Raw genomic sequence first — 19,898 nt, forward strand, 5'->3', positions numbered from 1 at the left:
GATTTACAAATCAAGCATCGGGAAGTCTTCAAATCGTTAGCCAGATCATTAAATCCCAGTTTGAATTAAGGCAAAAGATGACAACATAATCACCTATATGTGGGATGCATGAACTGTTGGTGTTCCCCTTTCATGAAACAAACAAACAAACAAGCAACGTCAATTAAATTAAGTAAAAAATTAATAAATAAAAAATAACGAAAGAGTAGCGTATACACCTGCGTGTTCTTAAAAACCAATGTGATGTTTTCTGTTAGAACATTAGGCGGAGGGTCTATTACAGCGGACATAACTACACTGTCAAGTATCCTGAAATAAAGCAAATCGAATGATCAAAAAACAGTAAAATAATTTCTATTTGTTCTTCAGTTATCAAATAGATTATACATACTTTGTTTTGTTATCTCCCTCAGTGTCAGCTGAATAGTTTGAAAAAAGCTTAGCAAGATTGCTGTATTCGAGCCCAAGTACTGTGGAGTCTGTTAAAAAGGTAAATGAGAACTGCATTGATTTCGGCTTCCAAAAATGGAATTTTTTTGAAAAATGGCGGTGGCCTTTAAATGCTCCGGGCACAAATGCTATTACAGACTGCTAAATCATGACAAAGCGCAATATTCAATTCTTTTTTAAAGCATAAAGTTTATTCGTAATGACGCCCAAAAAAAAAAAGAAAGAAAGAAAGAGACTCGAGAAATTTAAAAACAGAAATCGATTTGGTCTAAGATGAAGGGGAAAGGGAAAAAGTAAACAAAAGCTCACTGTTGTAAAAGCACACTACGTGTATTGCATATTTGATAATGCACGTCGGAATGAAGCCATTTCCACAGAAGAGTTGGCCAAAAAGTTATGGGCAATCGTCTGGTAAGAAACTGACTCAAAACAAAGAAGGCTTTTTACCTCGATCCAGATTAGCTGACGGAATCTTAATAAAGGTCTCGCGATTACTTCCATTGAACAGAAAGTCATCCCCCCTCTGTAGGACATTGCGTCTAACTCGAAAGTCTATATTGATAAAAAATTTAAAAAAAAGCAAAATGGTACAGCTTCGACGTTTATTTTATTTTCACTCGTCTACAAAGTACAAATGCATATAGGTGATGAGCATAATTAGGCAATGACCCGCATGACTAGAGAGTATTCAGTTGCATAACTTCCAACTAATGATTTTGCATGCAATTATTTCTCTAAAGAATTGCAAGCCATAGTTAATGCTTCTGATACAGCACGCGGAAAAAAAATTGTGTTTCGATTAGCTAATGTAAACGATAGTGGTATTGGCTCTTAATGTACACGTAATGCTTGCCTGAACTCACACATGAAAAAGCTCTTTTCCAAAAAAATAAAGATGAAAGACTATTTTGCACTTACTCAGATCTTCATCGACATCAATAAGTTCGGGACTTGTAACGCTCAGCCGCTTTCTGGCAAAGCTTAATATAGAGCTTTCAAAACGGAACGAAGCAAAAACAGTATCCTCCACTTTTTTATCCTTTGATGACTTGTCTCTCCGTAGTGAATACTCGGACCATATACTTTTGATTGAAGTTCTAAACTGCTCTTTTGCATTCTTCATGAAAAGAGGTATAGTTAGCAGATTTCAAGAGTTTTAACAAGGCTATTCTTTTGCTAAACGATATTTCTGGTGAACTTGAGTATACATCGTGGCTTATAGCTCTTGTCGCATTTAAGACAAACAAAGTATGAGAGAAACGGCTGGTGAGCAACCATTCAAATCCTCATTCAATCCATGAGGAACAAAACTAAGTAAGTTTGAAACCAGCCAATCAAGCCGCAAAAACAAAAACGCAAAACAAAACAAAAAAACCAAAAAAACCAAAAAAACCAAAAAAAAAAAAGAATCAACTAATTAACTTATCACTAAGCGATCAATAAAGAGTAAACTAAAATACAAGCTAAAAAAAATAATGTTAGGTGAGATAAACATTGAAACTGCTGCTACACCATCATCTCCTGTACCTCGACTATGTTTTCGGGACCACTGATATCACTGTTAGTGCCTCCATTCTGTAGCAAAACAAAACAAAACAAAACAAAACAACAAAAAAACTAATCAACAAATTAACTTATCACTAAACGCTCAATAAAAAGTAAACTAAATTAAAAGCTAGGTAAACATAACGTAAGGTGAGATGCACATTCTGAACATTGTAAAAATTGTAACAATGAACTTATTAACTCATCACTAACCGATCAATGAAAAGTAAACTAAACTAAAATACAAGCTAACAAACAGAATGTAAGTTGAGATAAACATTGAAACTGCTTCTGCACCATCATCTACCTGTAAGTCTTCGGTGTTTTCGGGACCACTGACGTCACTGTTAGTGCCTCCATTCTGTAGCAAAACAAAACAAAACAACAACAACAGCAACAAAAAAACAATCAATCAATAACTTATCACTAACCGATCAATAAAATTAAACTAAAATACATGCTAGGTAAACGTAACGTAAGGTGAGATACACATTGTGAACATTGTAAAAATTGTGACAATGAACTAATTAACTTATCACTAACCGATCAATGAAAAGTAAACTAAACTAAAATACAAGCTAACAAACATAACGTAAGGTGAGATATACATTGTGAACATTGTAACAATGAACTAATTAATTCATCACTAACCGATCAATGAAAAGTAAACTAAACTAAAACACAAGCTAACAAACAGAATGTAAGGTGAGATAAACATTGAAACTGCTGCTACACCATTATCCACCTGTGAGTCTTAGGTGTTTTCGGGATGAGTGATATCACTGTTATTGTTTCCACCCTTTAGCAAAAAAACCAAAAAAACAGCAACAACAAAAAAAAAAAATTAACTAATTAACTTATCACTAACTGATCAGTCAAGAGTACACTAAAATAAAAGGTAAATAAACAGAACATGAGTTGAGATACACATTGTAAACTTTTAAATATTACAGTAATTAATCAATGAACTTATCACTAACCAATCAATCAAAAGTAAACTAAATTAAAATACAAATAGATAAACAGAATGTAAGGTGAGATAAACATTGGAACTGCTGCTACACCATCATCTACCTGTAAGTCCTTTAGCGAAAACATAATGATTTGAACTGTTGCGGTTACGTGTTGTGAAGCCCTTTATTAACTTTCTATGCCCCCACAGCCTTGTAAAACTTAATTTAAACCCAGAATCTTATAGAAAACAATCGATCCAACAGCTTACCGTAGTATTATCGGTTGGATGAGTTGTAAGGAGTGTTGCTCCAGTTGCTTATTAAAAAGTCAAGGGGATAAAAAGCTGCAAATGAAAATTGTATCATACGAAAGGACTAACGGAAGGTGATACTTGTACTTTTATTAGGAATTTTTAATAAGGCTTGACCTCTTCTACTCAATTGCAAATTACATTGTTTTGTTGTAGAATTTTGAGCAGCTTATAGAAACTGGGCGAAAGTAAAACTTAGCGCCTTCCATATGGTAGGTTGCAGGATTTCTGACTTCTTTTGACTGATAAGGTGTTGCAAAAACTAGGCACATACTGGCATCGCTAAACAATTACTCAGCTTAAAATAAAGCAAGTGATTACATTGAGTCACGCTTCTCGATAAATCACGACTTTCTGTTTCCTAAAAATTACTCACTTGAGTTGATCAATCTGATGTGAAACACAAATGTTCTGCAGGATATTACACGAAATGCAATATTACTGGAACATATTGAAACTTTGCAAGACAGAGTCGAAGTGGTGGCTCATTTTCACCAATAAAGGAGTAAAGTTGTTTACACCACTTGGAGCAGGAACCTCGGGAGCACCAAACACAAATGGATTACATTTTATCTCGCGCCATCCGCTCTGAAGAAGATTTCTGCAGCTCGAATTCGAATGTTCACATTCACTTTGCTTCAATAACGTGGCATTTACACAATTATTATCCGCAATAGAATTGAAACAGCGGCAAAATAATTATAAAGTACAACTTGACTCTCAAAGAATTTGTGTGTTGCGGTTAAACTGACGCCGTGCAGTTTAAGCTACGCATGCATCGTTCGATCATGAATTAGAAGAAATCAATGAAGCAGCATTTCCTCTTGAATTGACTGAAAAGGCTGGCCACAATCTCTCTGATGCAGCAACTGAATTCACTTAGCTTATTGATATTCTAACTTTACTTAAGCTAGCGCGCAGTGTCATAAGCACTTACTTTGTTCAGCTATTCCCCAGCAGCCTTGAACAACTTCGGGATAAAAAAAGGAAAAAATGAGATTCACCTCAAAAGAAAAAAATTATAACCAAAATGATACTACTACTACTTCTACTACTACTACTGCTACAGTAACTACTACTACTACTAATAGCTGCGTCTTTTCAAGCTTGTAAAAGATTTGAACTTTTACAAGCTTGACAAGACGCAGCACGACAAACTCCTAAGGGACAGCATCACAACCACCTACAAGAAAGCTAGCACCGACACCGCCAACATCATTGACTCACAAGCAAAATCTATCACCCAAGAGCTCAACATCGACAACCGTACAGAACAAATCGCAATACAACAACCTTTTAGTAACCTAAAAGACCATAAAGACAACTCCGCCAATCACCTCATAAATCCCGCAAAAACTGAACTCGGAAAAGTCAGTAAACAAATTCTCGACAATATCAACTCGAAAGTCAGAGAAATGACAAAGCTCAATCAGTGGAAAAACACATCAGATGTAATTAATTGGTTCACCAACATACCCGACATGAAAAAGCATTCGTTCGCCTCGTTCGACATCGACAGTTTTGACTCATCCATCACAGAGTCTCTTCTATCTAAAGCAATTTCGTTTGCCAAGAATTATACCACAATCAGTGACAAAGACATCGACATAATTATGCACCGCCGGAAATCACTTTTATTTGACAACGAGACCGCCTGGACTGAGAAAAACCACAACAGTATGTTCGACGTAAGCTTATCGGACTTTTCCTCCTTAACAACCTCAGCGAGAAATACGGCAAAAACAACGTAGGACTCTATAGAGACAACGGGCTGGTACTTCTAAGAAATCTAAGCGGACCACAATCAGAACGGACTAGAAGGACATCACACGAGAATTTAAGAAACAAAGTCTGAACATTTCTAGAAGCACAAACCTAAAAATCTGTAACTTCCTCGACGTCACCCTAAACCTCACAGACAGAACCCACTACCCATACAAAAAGCCCAACAACGAAACTCTCTACATCGACACCGATTCCAACCATCCGCCTACAATAATAAAACACTTACCAGCAGCCATCGGCCGACAAATCTCCGACATTTCCTCAAGCAAAGAACTCTTTAACGAAGCCAAACCACACAGAAACAGTAAATATTGTACTAATGCAGCAATGGAATATGTTTTCCATTGCAATTTTTTTAATTTTGATATTTGTTGAAGTGTTGGAACGCTTATGGTTCAGCTTTTGAGCTTTGTAGTGAATGTTAAAAAAACGATCACCTCTTCTTAAGAATTCACTTTTGAGCATACATCATAGAATTACAATTCCTAAATTTCATCTTTTTTTTTTTAAACTAAGTTCTTTCAAATAATATATATTTTTTTAATGTGCCAAATAGCTGATGCGCTGATATTATAGTTTCTGCGAATTACTGTTATAAATTTGCATTTGAAATGCTCGCCATATTGGCTCGAATGGAATCATAAATTTCCTAGCCTCGCATATTTAAATCGCAAGTTAAATTACAATTGTAGTTTCTCGCTATTCTAATATCTTTCGCCTGTTCTTTTTTTATTTATTTTATTTTATTTATCTATTTACTTTTTTTACCTCGATTTTCTTACCAGGCGCAAGTCGTACATTTACTCTAAACATCTGGTTGGTGCAGTTCAAGGAGCTGTCTTACATTGTATTAGCATTCTAAAAATAAAGGGAATGAAACTTAGATCGGCTGCCTCTGAAATTTTCATCGAGTAATTTTTTCAATTTTCCTCTAATACATGTAATTCCGTGTTTCAAAGCGATTTCCTGGCCTCAAGAACTTCATTATCAGAAGACAAGAGTATATGCTGTCAAGAAATGAATTTAATTGGTGATCGACTCGATCTGGAATCGAGGATAAAGAATTCTTCTCAAATAAAATCTTTGTTTCTAAAGTAACAATTTTTTAGTTTTTACCAAAAACCCGCGCAGTGCCCGCGACGGATTTATTTCACATTGCTAATTGAGTGATGTAAATTATCATTGAAACTGTAGGGACCAGGCTTCGGTGTATTACTGAGCACAGATCATTTGGACCCGTGTGTTTACCAGCCAATGCTCTCAAAACAGCCCTTGTTGGCATGCACCAAGTGAGAAATGAGAGACTTGAAGATTATCCGTCAAATGAGTGGGCAACGACAGAATAAAAATCAAAACTCAAAGTCAACCAAGGGTCAACTTCACAGTAGTAAATAGACCTGTATAGTTTGTATGCTTTGTTTTTCTAATGGAGGTCACTAGACCAAGGAAATTCTCTCTTTTACTTTTGTAAATTATGAGAAAATATGGAAGTGAACAAGGCAAAATTGAAAGTAAGAGCACTCAAAAGAATTACCACAAATCTACTTTGGGAAAATAAATATAAGAGGTCTACCTTTCCAAGTTTGTTTCATATATATAAACAGAGCCTCATGTTACATGAAGAGCGTTAGGAAGTCTCCCGTTGTCGAACAATGTTAGCTTACGATATCGATCTTCATCTCAGTGCTTGGCGAAGTAGAATTTGTTTGTTTTAACTGCATTTCTCTGGGTTCCGTTCCGAATTGAACAAAACGACAATTATTTTCGAATTCCTGTCGAAAAGTTCTTTCAACAGAAATAAAATTTTCTAGACCATATTTTCCTTTTAAAGAGCTCTTAAGAGAGCGGTATTTTTTTAAATTCTAATTCACCCATACGTTGGGCACACACTGACGTATTTGTGTAAATGACATGGCAACTGCGAGATGTGCAATGAATGATCATTAACACAAAACAAAGAGTGTTCAACTCAATAGGTGTCTTTATTGAAACTGGGCCGAATTTCCTAGTTTGCATGACGAACTAAAACGAGGTTGAGAAAGCTTTATCTGTTTAAAGAGGAAATTTTCAAATGAATAATTAATCATGTCTACCGGGGGAAATTTTCGTGTTAAGCCTCCATCTAATCACAATATTTTCTTTTTTTTGGCAACACTAAATGAAGGATCAAAAAACTGTTTTTACATCGACAATTTGTTGAAACAAATACACCTTTAAGAATTTTAACTGCTCCGCTATTTAAGTAACGTTTTACGAATACAGACTTTCTTGAGAGACTAAAAATTAGCTAGGCTGACAGCGGATAGCAATTGAAGGGTTTTAAACAAGGATTTAAACATTACTCTATTGGTATCAGAGGAAAATGTAACATTTCATTTTAATGCCGACAAAACGAGAATAATTAGTTCAAGGAGAAGAGGAAAACGAGAAAACGAAAAATTAAGACGGACTCAAGGATGGGATAGTCAATGCTACTTCTTTTACTAGCGTCATCAAACGTCTGAAAGGCCTTCAATCATAAACCTACTGATGGAAAATTCTGGCATATTTCAGCATTGTAATAAGGCGCCTTGGCCTCATACTTCCAAAGAAAACTTCATAATTTCCACTTGACGTGCGGCGCTTACATAAAATAACGGTTAAATAAGTCATTCTGTACAAAAAAAATTGAAATACTACCTACTTCAATCATACGGAGAAGTGTTTTTGTCATCCTTGCGTGTAATTATTAAAGTAGATGTATCCGAACCATGCTTGCGGCGCATAAATATAGTCTTAAAAAGCCAAATATTCCTCTATTGGATGTATTACTATTATCGTTATCATTTTAATAAAAAAAAAAATATATATATATATATATATACATATATAAATGTGGGGGTAGAGTCTACCTTGGCATAAAGTGCTCAATACTGTGGTAGCAGAGCTAAGTATACATAAGTTAAAGAATTAAGAGGACGCATCGATTCTCTGTGACTCTGAGTTTCGCGCCTAAGCGCTAGTCATACAGGTCTTTCTCGTCATACTTGTTACTCGAACATCCGCGAAGTACAAGCTGGAGGAGGATGCTATCCCAAAAATCCCCGGCTATCACCTGAAAAGCATCGCCGTGAACAAGCGAAAAACGAGGTTATCAGGGGACTCAAATTTGCCAATGAAATATATAAATTCTCCATAAACTTTTACTATGTTGCGGGAATATTTGTATTTTGTGTTTCAAAATGGATCTGCATGTGAATAAATATGGATCTGCAATGCCTTTTTGCCAGTTTTTTTTCTTTCTGAATGCCCTTGGACAACTTCAAATAATAAGAAGCGAACGAAAATAACTACCAAGACTTTTTCTCATTCCTCAACTCCTTGAAGTAAAGTGACCATTACGCTTCAATTCCTCATTAAGAGTTATGCCCCTACTTATTCAATTTCAGGATCTTCATAAAAAACACACAAGTCCTCTTTGGCTCTTACGAGCTAGTTTTTATCCAAAGCTTGGGGGTAGAGGGCTGGAATTTTTGGTGGTAACATGGTTTTCAGGGAGACCAGTCGTCGTCGCCAACACCAACAGACTACTCCTATTGAGTAAATGGCTTTTGAGCCCTGCGGGACTGTTCCGACATTTCACTCGATAACTTCGCTGTTTACCTCGGGATTTTTTTTCTTTTTGATTCAGTGCATGGAATTCACACTTTTCTGGCAAAAGGTCGACAAGTGCACCATGGTTTAAGGGGTGGAGCACTTGTATTGAAGTTTTTCCAGTTCAGATAAGCCGTTTATGGTTGGTTTCTTGTGATATCTTTGCGCAAAAGTAGGTGGATTAATGAATCGTAATTTGATTATCATAATTGGTGCAAACTTATCTTTCTCTGAGAATTGCTACAAGTTAGCACTGTTGTTGCTTTTGCTGGTATTTTAACGAGTAAAATTAAAACCACGAGAATAACAAACGTAAAGAGGGTTGATTGTTCATTTGTTAACAACAAAAGGCTTAAATTGAGATTATTTGAAATTTCTTTCTGTTATTCCACGAAAAGATTCGCTCGAGGCATTACACGCTCCTCATTAAAATGTTATTAATCATGTATTTTTAAATGAGGAAGTAAATAAGTTTTTTTTTGACATGTGACAAATTGAGAAAGCTTTTTGAATGGATTAATTTGCATTATCAAAATTCAAAGTCCGATGCTCAACTCTCAAGCTATCGTGCGTGTTTCAGGAGGAACGGACTTATCAGAGTGGAGACTCATAGAGTTAATGAAGAGATATTTCTCAACCGCCACTCCCGAGGGAAAAATTCTCAAACAACTACACAGGTAAAAGCGAGACTGCCAAGAGAAAAAACTATTCATAGTTTTTTTTTTTGTTTGTTTGTTTGTTTTCTTTTTTTTTTAAACCCTTGCCTATATTGAGAGTAATAATATCTTGATTACCATTGGTATGCATAACGTGTTTTCCTTTTTGTGAGGGCCGTATAATTTGTGGTGGCTTATGATAGTTTCATTACTCTGTAAACTGATGCCTTGGATGTAGACCTTCTAAACACAACTATATCCAATGCTCTTTTTTCCACAAGGAGGAAACCGTAAATACCGATTGCTTGAGACGTTCTTTTACTACTTTTCGGATCAATACAAAGCTGTCAGAGCCTTCTGAAGCTGGTTATCCTTACCTAAAATTTTCTTAATTTAAGATATACACAGATCTAAGCTAAGGAACAACACTACGATGACGAATCAGATCTCAGAGATTCCAATGCCACTTTCATGGTTATTAGGAGGCTGGACATTCAATTTCCTTGGCAGTATCACGCTGATTGTTTCATTTATTTGCGAAGCTCGTTTAACGCCTGTTACTTCATCTGCAGTTGGGTTGACAGCGTTTATCCTTCTTTTGAAGCGAGATCTAATCTGCATGAATAAGTTGATATCAAAACGATCTCAAGAACTGTACAACTCTATGTGCTTCGCATACATACAACCATCGAATTTAATTTCTTATTTCAAAGTGGAAGCATTGCCAGGTAAAACTCTGAGCAAAAAACTAAAGTTTACAAAGAGACTTAAAACAACATTTGATAACATACCTCTGGATTTCTCACACAGTGAAGGAGGAATATTAAGAGGCCCTGTTAAATCGCAATTTCAGAAATCCCATTACCGCCTTTAGTAGATTCAAAGTGCTTTCATACAAGCCCCCCCCCCCTCCCCCCCCCAACCCTAAACCTCTCAGTATTAAACGTTACTGGGCAGCAAAAATGTCCAAACCTTTACTGCTATTAATCACAAGTTCTCTACTTTGTCTTTGTATTACACTAAGTTTACCACCTGGTAAACTTGTAAGGAAGGGGTAGTACAACTTGCTGTAGAATTTGCTTTTACGTTGGTATGGTATGAGCACGGATTTCATCCCTAACAGCTGTATTCATTTTACCTGAGTAGAGTTAAAAATTGTGAAAATGTACACAAACGCTTTATGCAGGGGCGAAAGAAGACCAAATAGCCACGTGATCCCTAGCAAAGGAATCATCACCGCGCATGCCCTGACACCAAGCCTATAAAATCAGGAAAAAAGGAAATCAAGATAATTTGCTTTTACCATTGTTGTGAGTTGACACTAGTCGTATAAGGCAGCAAAGTATGAGGCTAATGACTTATATGAATCTACCACTGGCGCCGGTGAAATACTTACCTTATTTGTTCGCTGACTTTGTCTTTTACATGCTGCATTATCGTCATTTCCTTGATAACTCGCACCAGTATCAATGTGTTTAACTGAAAAAAGTGATAAGAATGAAAAAAAAACAAACAAACAAAATCTAAAAACAATCAAACTTTATAAAGGAAAAAGGAGTTTGCACTTGAGCTAAGTGGTCCTATTTGCCTTAGCGGATGGTCGTCAAAATTTTAACCCTTCCCCTTCCCTAGCATTCCGCAAGACATTTTTGAGGTGTCCTTGACCATTCGTCGGTAAATATTTATACAGCTGGAAGGAGATGGCTAAAATCATTATGAACGCAAAACGTTTCGTCCAACAAAACAACGCAATAACCCAGTAGAGACTCGAACCAGGACTTTCAACCTAAAAACCTTGCACAGTAACCGCTGACGGCATCTCCCAACGATAGGGTTCACCTCAAGCAAAATGTATCCTTCATATATTTCATGTTTTGTTGAAAACTATTGAACAGAGTCAAAGAGGTTAAAAAGAGCGGCGGGGAAAATGCCCACGATGCAAAGAGACCTGAAAGCAAAGCGTGAAAGATAAAAATGAAAAAAAAAATTTAGGAATTTAACTTACCAACTCAATCAGCACAACGAATACAACAAATATCCAGATCATGCCGTTAGAGGATGACATCCAGCAGCTGAATAAAAATTAATTATGCGAAACTTTGATAATTTATCAATTAATTACATTTTTGCCCATACATGTACGCAGTACTTTCCATGTTTGATTACAACTGAAAACAACAAAGAAATAACAAAACAACAAAAACAAGCCAACCTTTAGACAAAAACAAAAATTTAAAACAATGCAAACAAGCAAACAAAAAAACAAAAAAAAGACAAAAAAAGAACAAAAAAACAGGATTCGTGACAGAAATCGCTTGACAAAAAAATCATTTATTTCTTACAACTTCTCACTGACATAGCTTTTAATCCCCGGCCCGGTTCCTTCTGCAATGCCCAGCGATATGGAAACGACGAGAGCGGGTAGACCTGTGGATTCGAAATTCGAAGGGACAACAGAGTCAAATGACGATGATGATGTCTAAGATGCTGATGGCAATCTTCATCTTTTACTTTTCAAAAGATTATCAAAGAGAGAATGGGTTTTTAATTAATAGTTACCCCATGAAAATCCATGTGAAACCTTCATCTTGTCGTTGATGTTGTAAACTTGTACAACAAACAGGTAGAGATAAACTCCCTCGATCAACATCCAGCAGAAAGCGGCCATTAGGAAATATTGAACAAAAGCTGCTACTGTAACACAGGCAGACTGCACAGGAATGAAAAATTTGAGCTAAGAGTCGGTTGAAAGTCATAAAGATTTACCGAAAGAGATTCTTGTCTTCTCGTTTGATATAATATCTCACCTTGTTCTCAACAGCACCACTTCCGGCTAGGAAGAAAAGTTGACCTGCGCCAAGTGAAGCGACTAGACTCACTCGAATCTGAGATAAGGGCCCCCTCATGTCTCTAATCAAAAGCAAATGACTGATTTTATTCTACATCAGTTCTATCATCATTTTATACAAAGCCTGGTTATATTTTTATGATTCGACTCGCCTGCTTAAAGGAATCTTAGCTATGCACAATTAAACTGATATCATTTCTTGTTGAGTCTATATTCTCGGCTTGCTTTGGAATGCTTGCGTGTAACTATGTCATGTACTTACGTAAGAAAAGTATAACTGATGATTGTTAAAGTGATTCCAACCAGAGAAAAAGACAAGCCCACATATGTGAGAATTTCCAGCGCTTTTTCGTCCGTCTTAGAAATGAATACAAAAACAGTGATTCAATACTTGTAACGGAAGAGTGCCACACATCATATACCTGGATTAATGCAAATTTATGAAAAAGTGCCACACCAATGCTATCTAGTCTTAGTGCCTTCTGAAATCAATGCATGAATGCTTAAAAATATTGTTACCTTAGTTAAACCGCAATCGCTAGTTCCCCTGTCAAACTGTATAAGAACGGCAAAGTGAGTCAAATGATTGCAGCTACACTCGGTGTAAGACTCGTTCTTCGATAGCAGGAGACACCCTTGTCCGGACCAGCTAGAATTACACCAGGAAACAGTAAGAAAAACAGTCAAAAACAGTCAGTCAATGAACATAAGAAACAAAACAATAGCCAGTTTTATAGACATTAACACGCGGAAGCCTGAGAAGGAGAAAAAGAATGAGTAAGAGAAAGAAGGAGTAAGAGGTGAACACACAATGTGATGTACCAGTGCATAAAAGCAAAGCCTTAAGCAAATTTATTATTTGAAGTGAACGATGTCATCAATTCATTCAAAGCTGTTTACCTGTTTTCCGAAGTATTCCAAAACACGCAACTTCCATCCGGCGCGTCCTGAAACCGTAAAGTGCTGTTAGTATTACGTAGTGCAGCGACTTGGTGGCTAATGTGGAGATGGGAGTGCTCTCACTGGCTTTTTTTAAAACCCTTTCCCTACCCCCCCAACACTAATAATGATAATAATAGTAACGATAATAATAATAATAATAATAATAATAATAAAAAGAATAGCGATGATGATGATGATAACATTGATAATAATGATAGTAATAATAAGGAAAAAAGACAAATCTAATCAAATCAAAACAAAACAAAAAGAAAAAAGGAAAAAGAAAACGGAATAACAAAAGTAAAGCAAAACCAAACAAACGAAATCAACAACATATACGATAACAAGCAACAACAACAGCAACAAACAACAGCAACAAAATATGTAGCGAGACAAAAATGGATCAAAGGGATGCAAAAGGAAGTATAAATTTTGGCTTGAATTTTCCAGAAATATCAGCGCTGTGTACATTTCTTTATAGTGTTACGAATGCAGATGGAGCTCTCTCTTGATTAATTGTATCTTACCGCTAGGTTTTTAAATTTCAGTGTAACATTCTTTCTGAAAGTGTTGTTCCTCGGCCATATCGTTGCAGACAAGACATTACTGTTGAATAACCAAAAGACAAATAAACAAGAAAAAAAAATGAAAAAAAAAATGAAAAGAAAACCAATCAAACAAACAAACGGACCGACAAAGGACAAAAAGAGAAAATAATAAAAAGATAGCAAAAGAGAATCATAACGAAAGAAACAAAAACAAAGGGGAAATTCAAACTGAGGTCGAAGATGTTTCTCTTTTGTTATTAACATTTCCCTTCGTAGGTTATCAGCAAACCAAAATAGATTAATTTGAAATATAAGATACGAAATGCAATACTAAGTTTTAGCAAACCTGAATCTATTGAGAGGAGTAGAGTCGGTTTGTTTTTTCAGGAATACTTCATGGAGATCTTTGTAAATGACACAAAGTACAACTGATCCTAAGATGAAAATAATAGAAACAATTGTATTACTTCGAGAGTTTTTTAGAAAAAAGTACAAGTTATCACGGTTTAAAACCTTGCGCGTTTATTAGCATGTTTCGTTGGTATGCCCAGCCTTGTTATAAGAGTAAAACAATTCGACCGAAGGAGAAATGAACTGAAAATGAAATAAAAGAAAACCAAAACAACCAGCTTAAGATATCAGCCATTCACCTTCAATGTCTTAAGTATTTTAAACCCAGTCCCCCTTTTAACCAAGAACACAGATAATCGCTAAAATAATTTGAATAATACGAGAAAAATATATAATTTTCTATGCTAAAAAAAAGTGAAAAAGATAGTTGTCAAACCGTTATCGAAGCCTGTAACAGGAAGGCTGACGTAGTTTTCACCTTTATCATCCTCAAGTTGTACTCCAGTCTCATTTTCGTGGAAAATCTTCCTGACCAAAATATCTAATTGCAAAACAGCGACTTATTTAACGTGAGGGCCAAAATAAACAAGTTACCGTCCTCAAAAGTTTTAGCACTTAAAGACTGAAGAACCATCACTTAGAAGTAGTAAATGCAAGTAGTTTGCAGGGATCATCAGTCGAAGGAGCGTTCTCCATTAAATTGTCACATAAAGTGCTGGTGATCATTTTTAAATCCATAGACATATCACTGGAATGAATTCGAATGGTTTCTTATTTTTATTTTCTTAATTTATTTATTCATTTTCCCCCTGTTTATGACTTCATATGTATGACGATATTGAAGAACATATATATAATAGAACAAATTATTGGAATTGGAGACAACTGATGAGCCATAGGAATTCGCTGTTATAAACTGCCTTAAAAGAGGTCCAACGCGTTTCAGGTGTCGCGAAAATGATTTGATGGAGGGTTGCTACAAACAAAGCTTATACCAAAAACGTCGAATAAGTAGTAGCGTTAGCAAACGTTTCTAAAATCTGCCACGAATGATGCATGTATTCATCCTGAACTCTGAATTAGAAATCAAGAGCTGACTTCCAAATTAGCTTTTAAGATCCACTTACCTGCATGTTCACTACTGATGTTCATCTTAGGTACGGTTTGATTTAGGTGATTTTGAGCATAATTCCCAATGAACTCCTCCAAATTGGTGACAGTGAGGAAAGTGCGTTCCATCTTTTCTTGATTTATATCATTTCCAGAAGAGTCAATCAATTCCTTTAGGATGATGTCAACAAGTTTCTTGTTTGAAAACTGAGAAGGCGAAAAAAAGTCTCAATAAGGTAATAGTCGTTGGTTTAGATATGTCCTTCAGTAGCCTAACTGTTAAAGGAATTGATAAACTGTGGGCAACACAGTCTGTGGAAAAGCTTTCTTTAACCAAGGCACCAGCAATAAACTTAAGAGGAGTTTTAATTTCCTGACGTCGAAGTCTTCTATTTACACGTTATTGCCATGGTTTCTAGGCAAAGTATTACGAACATAATAATATACATGGAAAAATTACTCAGTTCTGATTGGTTAAGATAAATGCAGTTTTCAGGTAATTCAGTGCAGAAGAGAGTTAATTCAGTACAGAAGAGGGTGAATTCAGTGCAAAGAAAGAAACAAATCAGACATTCTGATTGGTCAATAATCAAAGAAACTCACAGATAGCTAATCAAATTTCCTTGGATGGCGCAACAAAATCTGAAAATTTGAAAATTTGCGAGCGAAACAATGGCCGGCGTTTTAAGTAGGTTTTCTTTCGCCACCGCAGCTGAAAAACAGCTTAAACAACGAAAACACTATAAAAAGCACTGCTCTTTGGTTGTCAGTTTGGAAAAAGTGGTGTTTAGAGAAGGTAATATCCAAGGAAATCGAAAATTACGAGCCGACCCAGCTTAACACTTTGCTCGAGCGATCCAACGCCGAAATTAAAAACAGTCATGGTTAAACCTCGGAAACGATGATTCCATTTCATCGAGAGTGCTTCGGACACAGACTGAACTATTCCTTGAACTGTTTAGTCGGACTTTGAACTTTCTTGCACCTCAAAGATGTGAAGATATCATTGCCTATTATTGTTTTGATCCTACGCGGTTGTTTTGACCGAAGGCACGGTTTGAATAAATTATTTTTTGCACTTGATGCGCGCGCTCTGCTTATATTTAATTATGATAAGCCATCTAGTATTTTTCCATGTATATTATTAACGCGTAATCACATGATTTTTCTCGTGCAATTTGGAATAAACAAGCACTTGTTAATGTTTTCAAAGACCACAAATTCTGTTTGTCTTTAAAAGAATTTACTCTTGCTTATTTATTCCAAATTGCACTCGAAATCATGTGATTACCTATACTGATGGATTAAGAATGGAATAACCGATTATAAGATTATAAATAGGAAATATGAATAACATAGGAAATACTGGAAAACGTACTCGCCACGACATTAATTTCTACTAGAGCTCACTCCTCTTATTTGCTTGAAAGTCGAACTTGTATTGATAGCTGCGCCGACTGGGGCTAAGAGTGGGATTGGTTTCTACGCTCTCTAAAGGGTGAAATTAAAGTAACAACAACAACAGGCACTAAAAATGTTACAAGAAAATCAAATATACGTACTTCGCTTGATGGTGTTATCTTAATGGCGGGAAAATTCGGTTTCTTCGCCCAGCACTGTTTCACTTTGATTCTGCCCAAATACGACGAGTCTGTTGTATTTGTCAATATAATCGAAATCTGTTTGCGAGGTTTTTTCCTACACCTCCACATTCTGACACAGTCTTTTTTCCAAGGAGGCAACTGACTGAAACAGGAGGTCAGCTGCTCACACCAAGAGTGACAACAGGTTTCGTCAATAGATGCAGGTGTTTCATTGCCACATTTCATCCTGTGCCAGTACTGAGACATTTCTCTAACATATTGCTGACAGTCTGAACCGTTCAGCTCTGAGGGTCCGAGTGTATCATTAGGGCGGGAGCAATGCCCATCTGTGTTAGATACGAAAACATTAAATGGAGACATTTTTAAATGTCAATGCTGTTCCTCGTTCGTTCACATACTTTTTATATTTTTGTTAAATTAGTATTTTTCCGTAAGTAAATTTACTTGATTGAACTTTCTTTTCACTTGATTTTTTTTCCTTTTACTACTCGAATTCCACCCCAGCTAGAGATAACTAGGGTTTTCAGAACCCTCAGCTTTTTCTGAATTTTCTCTGAATTGTTTAAGATGGGCCTGCTTTGAGTTTGATGCCACTTTTTAAAGTTCATAGACCGAAACCTCCCTTTGTTTACTTGTCCCCCCTATTTCGTAGGAATAATTAACAGCAATGACAAATCAGTGATCTTTTGGACTAGGTCGCATTTTATGATTTATCTGGCAAGATATAATATAGTGTATAACCTCTGACGACAGAGGATAATAAGTTGAACAATGTTGAACCTTAATGATAATTTTCTAATTTTTTTTTTTTTTTAAGCAAAACAATACATACCTCGTGCTGAAGTTGGCACAGTCATAGCACCTGAAATAAAGACAAAACCAAAAGAAATGATTGAGGGGTGGAGACGGGAGGGGGTCAGGGGAATCAATAGAAAAACAAGTACTTAGATAGTAAGATACCTGAGGGAGAGGTAAGACTACCTAGTCAACCATATAGGGGTAACTGCTCATAAAATTGTTCGCATTTCACTCAACGCCTTGCAAGTGTCGTGCTTTACCAGTCGTAGAGGGAGGATTTGTAGAGGGAGGAGCGTTACGCACTCTAAAAACAAATCTGACACCCTTCACTTGTGGTGGAAACGTACAGAGTTTCAAAATATACTTAAAGAAGGGAATGGAAGGTATTTGACGCCAATGTGGAGAAAATGACACCTTATTAAAAACCAACGCACTTAATCACATTGGAAAGGAAAGTCATTAAAACATATCCTGGTCAGAGCTACCCTGAGGGCAGAAGTTTAAAATCGCTTGCGAATGGCAGTAGTAATACTTTTTTGACTCGTCATTTGCTTCTTGTGTCCTGCACCTTGCGTGGAGTTTGTCGACGCTTTGATGCAATAAAATCTCTACAAATTGGCTCTTAGTTGAACCTTTTAGCCAAGACTTCCCGCCATTCCACAGGTAGAAGGTGGCCTTTGAAGTAAAATCCATTTCGTTCTCTTCGTGGCTTTAAGCCTTTCAAGTGAAGGAACGCGAGAAGCCATCGACGGTTCCAGATACAAGAAGTTTCCTCGAGGAAATTGCGAGAAACTAAAATATGTGTCTAGAATAAACAACTCATAATTTCAGAAGACTGCCACAACCATCTAAGACCTTAATATATCTAAATCGCTCTGATGCGGTTGGATGATAGACCACAATGAAAATTTCACGAGTTTAGATAGCATAGAAAATAGCGGAATAAGCGCGCATGTTTGTGGTCGAAGGATCCTTTAAAACGAACATGAAGTGAGAGATAAGCTAGTCAAAGGAATTGTGCCGAGTTTGAATCCTCATGTCAAAATAAAAAAAAAATTGGAAATGTTTAAATTTTTTTAATTACTATTATTATCATTTATTTTTTGTATATTAAACAAAGCATCTATAGCAAGGGACACAAGGTGGAATTTTCAGAGATTGCCTCTAACTAGATAACTTAAAGAAAATGTAACAGTATCGTAAGCTTTACCCAGTGAAGCATGGGACCCTGAAGAGGCCTTGATAACTTATAGGGCCCTGTGATGCCTATTTTTCCGTCAGAATTCAGTGTTCCTGTTATGTACACTATACCGGGACATCGGTAAAGCTTTTCTTGAGAGTCGAATTGCCCAGAAAAAAAAAAAAAAAAAAAAAAAAACCTAGCACAATTCTCGTAACTTATTACTATAATGACTCATATATTTGAAACATTTCAGATCGATTTCTGTTTTCTGGTCTAATTATTGCTTGAAAGGCTTCCGTCGTTAGAGAGCGCTTAAATCAATAGAACGGTCTAGAAAGTACATCTGCTTAAATAGAGAAAGCCGTTCCATTGTCACCTCGCTCTAACGAACGACTACGTTTACTACAAGAAAGGAAATGAATATAAGACGGTCGTGCTCAATGTCCGCGTGGAAAATAAAAATAGGTCAGAGAAAATCAATAACGTTTGGGCAAGAATTTTAGGAAAGGGGGTATCTCTTGTGTTCCGGTTTCGCCACCTAAATTACATCGTGTTTGTCTTTTGATTTAGCTATAGCTATGATATGACAAAGGGAACAATCTGGAGAAATTGAAAAAAAAAAAGCTCTCGGCTTTCAAAATTGTTTTCATCTCCTCCTTTTTCTTTTTTCGTACCAGACTTCACGTCGATCAATTGCATCAAAAAATTTGGGAAACATACGGTGATGGTATCAGGAAGAAAAGATAACAGGAAGCTAGTTAAACTGCTTGACTACAGCGAATTGGTTTCATATAAGTACTTACCAAAAATGATTAAGATTCCATGCAAAAGCATTTCGTCGAAAGGTTTCGCCAGAAGAGGGGGTTCTTCTTTAACATTCAAGGATCCAAATTATCAATGAGAATATTGAGAGCGGCGAATTTGCCTCGCGAAGTGCACTTATTCAGACTGCTTCACTTAGCTCGTAGATTCATAATAACATCTCTACTGTCACATTGTCATAATTACAGACAAAAACAGGTGGATGATTATGATTATGGATAGATTAATATCGCCCCGTACACTAATAATGAGATAGTTATAAAAAGATATGGTTTTCCATAATATGGCATTTAATTTAGATTCAGTGTTATTTTCAGTTTTCTCATGCAAATCAAACTGGAACTTGTTCTTGTGACTAT

At 36.2% G+C, this 19,898-nt stretch overlaps 1 protein-coding gene, 1 long non-coding RNA gene and 1 pseudogene across 3 annotated transcripts in view; 1 reads left to right on the forward strand and 2 right to left on the reverse strand.

Moving 5' to 3' along the window:
• LOC149051612 (uncharacterized) overlaps positions 1-19,898 on the forward strand; it is a 418,635-nt pseudogene that overhangs the window by 62,591 nt on the left and 336,146 nt on the right. The gene's annotated exons all lie outside the window — the stretch shown is intronic.
• Positions 1,833-6,086, reverse strand: LOC149051620 (uncharacterized). The gene is made up of 6 exons (XR_016181008.1): positions 5,813-6,086; positions 4,197-4,229; positions 3,218-3,264; positions 2,741-2,794; positions 2,303-2,356; positions 1,833-2,025 (listed from the first exon to the last, which is right to left on the reverse strand). It is a non-coding gene; the product is annotated as an uncharacterized LOC149051620 (long non-coding RNA).
• On the reverse strand, positions 9,638-19,673 carry LOC149051621 (adhesion G protein-coupled receptor D1-like). Its single transcript, XM_089186775.1, has 18 exons — positions 19,521-19,673; positions 17,569-17,598; positions 16,695-17,062; positions 15,150-15,339; positions 14,459-14,563; positions 14,018-14,105; positions 13,651-13,729; positions 13,082-13,128; positions 12,701-12,830; positions 12,444-12,538; positions 12,141-12,243; positions 11,893-12,043; positions 11,676-11,760; positions 11,339-11,405; positions 10,730-10,812; positions 10,472-10,592; positions 10,125-10,166; positions 9,638-9,948 (listed from the first exon to the last, which is right to left on the reverse strand). Exons 1-18 carry the CDS (start codon positions 19,549-19,551, stop codon positions 9,775-9,777), a joined length of 1,989 nt encoding a protein of 662 aa, XP_089042901.1. The 5' UTR covers positions 19,552-19,673; the 3' UTR covers positions 9,638-9,774.

The sequence above is a fragment of the Pocillopora damicornis genome, chromosome 1 (genome assembly GCF_964200805.1).
Source record: "Pocillopora damicornis chromosome 1, jaPocDami1.2, whole genome shotgun sequence".
NCBI classification, from domain to species: domain Eukaryota; kingdom Metazoa; phylum Cnidaria; class Anthozoa; order Scleractinia; family Pocilloporidae; genus Pocillopora; species Pocillopora damicornis.